The sequence below is a fragment of the Pteropus medius genome, unplaced genomic scaffold (assembly GCF_902729225.1).
Source record: "Pteropus medius unplaced genomic scaffold, Ma_sr-lr_union100, whole genome shotgun sequence".
Lineage (NCBI taxonomy): Eukaryota > Metazoa > Chordata > Mammalia > Chiroptera > Pteropodidae > Pteropus > Pteropus medius.
In genome coordinates this window covers 1,082,937-1,085,959 of record NW_024342468.1, presented here as the reverse complement: position 1 = coordinate 1,085,959, position 3,023 = coordinate 1,082,937, and the positions used below count along the sequence as shown (strand labels likewise).

The 3,023-nt window shown below is 48.0% G+C and overlaps 1 protein-coding gene across 4 annotated transcripts in view; it reads left to right on the top strand.

Annotated features, from left to right (window-relative positions):
• MED27 (mediator complex subunit 27) overlaps positions 1-3,023 on the top strand; it is a 175,410-nt gene that overhangs the window by 116,090 nt on the left and 56,297 nt on the right. For 3 of the 4 annotated variants that reach the window (XM_039862915.1, XM_039862916.1, XM_039862917.1), the window contains exon 4: positions 2,021-2,114. The exons of the other annotated variant lie outside the window; for it this stretch is intronic. In XM_039862915.1, the coding sequence (XP_039718849.1) occupies positions 2,021-2,114 (94 nt within the window). The remainder of the gene's footprint in view (positions 1-2,020; positions 2,115-3,023) is intronic. 4 annotated transcript variants of the gene reach the window in all.

The following is a 3,023-nucleotide window of genomic DNA, read 5'->3' as shown; positions in this document are numbered from 1 at the left end:
TCCGAAGTACCTGGGTTTAAACCACACGCGCAGATTTAGGAAAGAAGCATGGACGTGCAGAAACGTTTCCGGCGACCTGCGTCAGCTTTTGACGTGCAGTTCCCCGTGCGTCTTCCGCCTCTTCAAGTAACGTCAGGCGGCGATGAAAAATGAGTTACATCTTTTCACCTCTTTTGTAGCTTTTAAGCCTCGAGCCAAGGTTGTTTATCATGACACTGTGGGAGGTGACATGTGGCGTCCTAGTCGGCCTCTTTCTTAGTCATCGGGGAAGATCGTTTTCCAGACCATTTCAAAATGAGCAGAGTGGGGCCTTACTTTTAAGAAATACCTCCTGCTCTTTCTGAGCTAGTTGGCTTTTTAATGCCGCGTCCTCACCTTCTGGTCCTTCCTAGAGACGGCGGGTCGCGCTCGGCTCTGAGTCGGTGCAGGTCATTCGTAGACGTGAAGCATCGGCGTCTCCCCGCCCTCTGCCCGCAGCGCCGTCCGCGCGCCTCCCCACCTCGCGTCCCTGCCCGGCTCAGTTCCTTACCCCCAGCCTTACATGGTTTTCGCCTTCCTTCTTCCACTGGAAGTTTAAAACTGCACATGGCACTCTCTGAGGAAAGCCCCGTAAGTCAATCAGTGGGATCACTCACTCCCTGGCTTCCGGAGCTGATGTGTCGCTGTTCACTTTTTAACAAATGGCACCATGCTGTCTGCTGTCTCATGAGCCCTCTCGGTTTCAGACTAAAACCTTTTCATGTTGCGAGTGGAGAGCCAATGTCCCTGTCCCCCAAGAGCACAGGGCTTTTATATGTCCCTGATCTAATGGACGGGTAATTTAATTTGTCACGTCCAAGGGGTATGAAATCCAATGCAAATCCCTAATAGATAGTTTTGCATCTCAGCTGTTGTATTATACATCCCCTTTGTGTCCAGTGGGATTGGACGGTGGGCACAAACGCCGGTTTGGTTCTAATTCTCAAAGGCCCTGCGCCAGACCCGGTTCAGTCAGCTGCGGGTTTGCGCCTTCACCGTGAGCCTCCAGCGGAGGCGGAATCCATCGCGCCGAGAGAGGCATTTTTGCAGACTACTCGGTTTACCAAGCGGATTGATAACATTTGGGTCCTTAGTATGCACCGTGAACTTGTGCTGAGTCCTTAAAGTCAGTTTTCTCAATGATTATTAAACTTTAAGAGCTGCGACTTCCATCTGGGCCAAAGGATCAGAGGACTCCCTTTCGGGGGACTGTCTCCAAGAAAAAATGGAACCGATAGATCGCCTAATGTGTTTGTAGCGAGAGAAGATTTCGAGTCAGGGTAGAGAGCTTACGGGTAAAATCGAAATAGGTGCATAGAAAACGAATCAAGTGAAAATCAAGGTAAAACAGTGGGATATACAAGTAAATAAATGTCCTCGTGAGCCACCAGGTAGGTGGCTCGGCTACAAAAAAGCCTATGCAGAGATTTCAGGGTGTAAACATCGAATCCATGCTCGAGCAAACATTGTGAAATAACTTGAAGTAGAGTCCGACCAGGAAAATAGGAACGACTTCAGATATTGGAAGCAGAAGGAGATTAATTAATGCAGGGAATCGAGTATCCTGGTGAGTTAAGGCAAAGAGGCGACCAGAGCTGAGCAGCAACAGGAAGCAGCTGCCATTTCTACACCAAAGGACGGAGGGAGGAGCTGCTGGAGTTGGAGCCTAGAGACAGGGAAGGTGACAGAGCTCAATTCTGATTTCCTGAAGAAGAAAGTCACTAGGTCATGTTTTCAAATGAAAAAGCCAGAACTGACATTAAAAACACATTATGCAGAAATACCAGAGAAATCACTCAAAAATGGTTGGCTCTGGAAGGCGGGAGAAGGAACGGCAGGGGAGTAGGATTTTTTGTGAAAAGCCACATAATCCCATTCACCTTCTTAAAAACACCTTCGTTAATAAAAAATTAAATTGGGAAGGGAAGTGCGTAGTGCGCTGTAGACTCGTCTCTTCGGCTGGGGCTCTGTTCTTACGTGTGTGCTTCTTCCTCCCACTTAGGTATGTTGACGACGTGATCAGTCGCATTGACAGGATGTTTCCCGAAATGTCCATCCACTTATCCAGACCCAATGGAACCTCCGCGATGCTCCTGGTGAGTTCTGCCTGACCCATTCGTAGGGACGTGTGCAAGAAAAATTGGCCTCAAGATTAAATCTCTGGTTCTGTCGGAGGGTGTGTAGAGTGCAAATTAAAGCCCAGTTCGATGGCTCACAGCACCACAGTTCCCTTTACTGACATTGTGTAGGTTAAAAATTCTGCACTTTTGAAACCTTGCTTTTGAGCAGAATCGCCACACTCCTCTGAGAGTTAACCAGAGAGGAAAGATACTACAGGACCATCTCGCCTGTAAGTCAGTTTTCGGTGCTTTGGGGAATCTGTTTCATGTTATTCCAGAGAGAGTAGAGATGCTCAGCTAGTGGGTCCTGCTACAGAAAACACCCTCATAAAACAGAGCCGGGTTCTGTGGGAAATCGTGTATAAAATCCTTCATGTATTCCAAGAAAGTGTTCTGAGACCTTACCACGGACAGCTTCCCGTTTTGTTTCTGATGTCGGTTTGCGCTGAGCAAGTTGGCCTCACGCCCTCCCCACTGACGCTTGCGTTTGCGTGAATCCCCCGAAGACAGGTGTGCCGGGGAGATAGAGTGGGTTAACAATGCTGGCGTGTGTTAGTGATTAGAGAGGCACGGGGACTGCAGCAAGGAGAAGCTTTTCTGAGGCTCCGTGTGATGATACGCACTTGAAGAATTCTTTTCTGAACACCGGTTTTGTGGAACCACCACGTTTTATGGAAGGCGGGACTAACTGAATGAGAAGGGTTTTTGGTGGGTATCAGGGAGGTGAGCTTCAGGAGCTGGGGGTTTTACGTCTTGTCCGTGACTGCTGCTTTGGGGCCTGGTGTGAACTCCTCGTACTTCGTTTTACTCTTGTTTTTTTTTGTTTTAATAACATTTTTTATTTTTCAATTATAGTCGGCATACAATATTATATTAGTTTCAGGT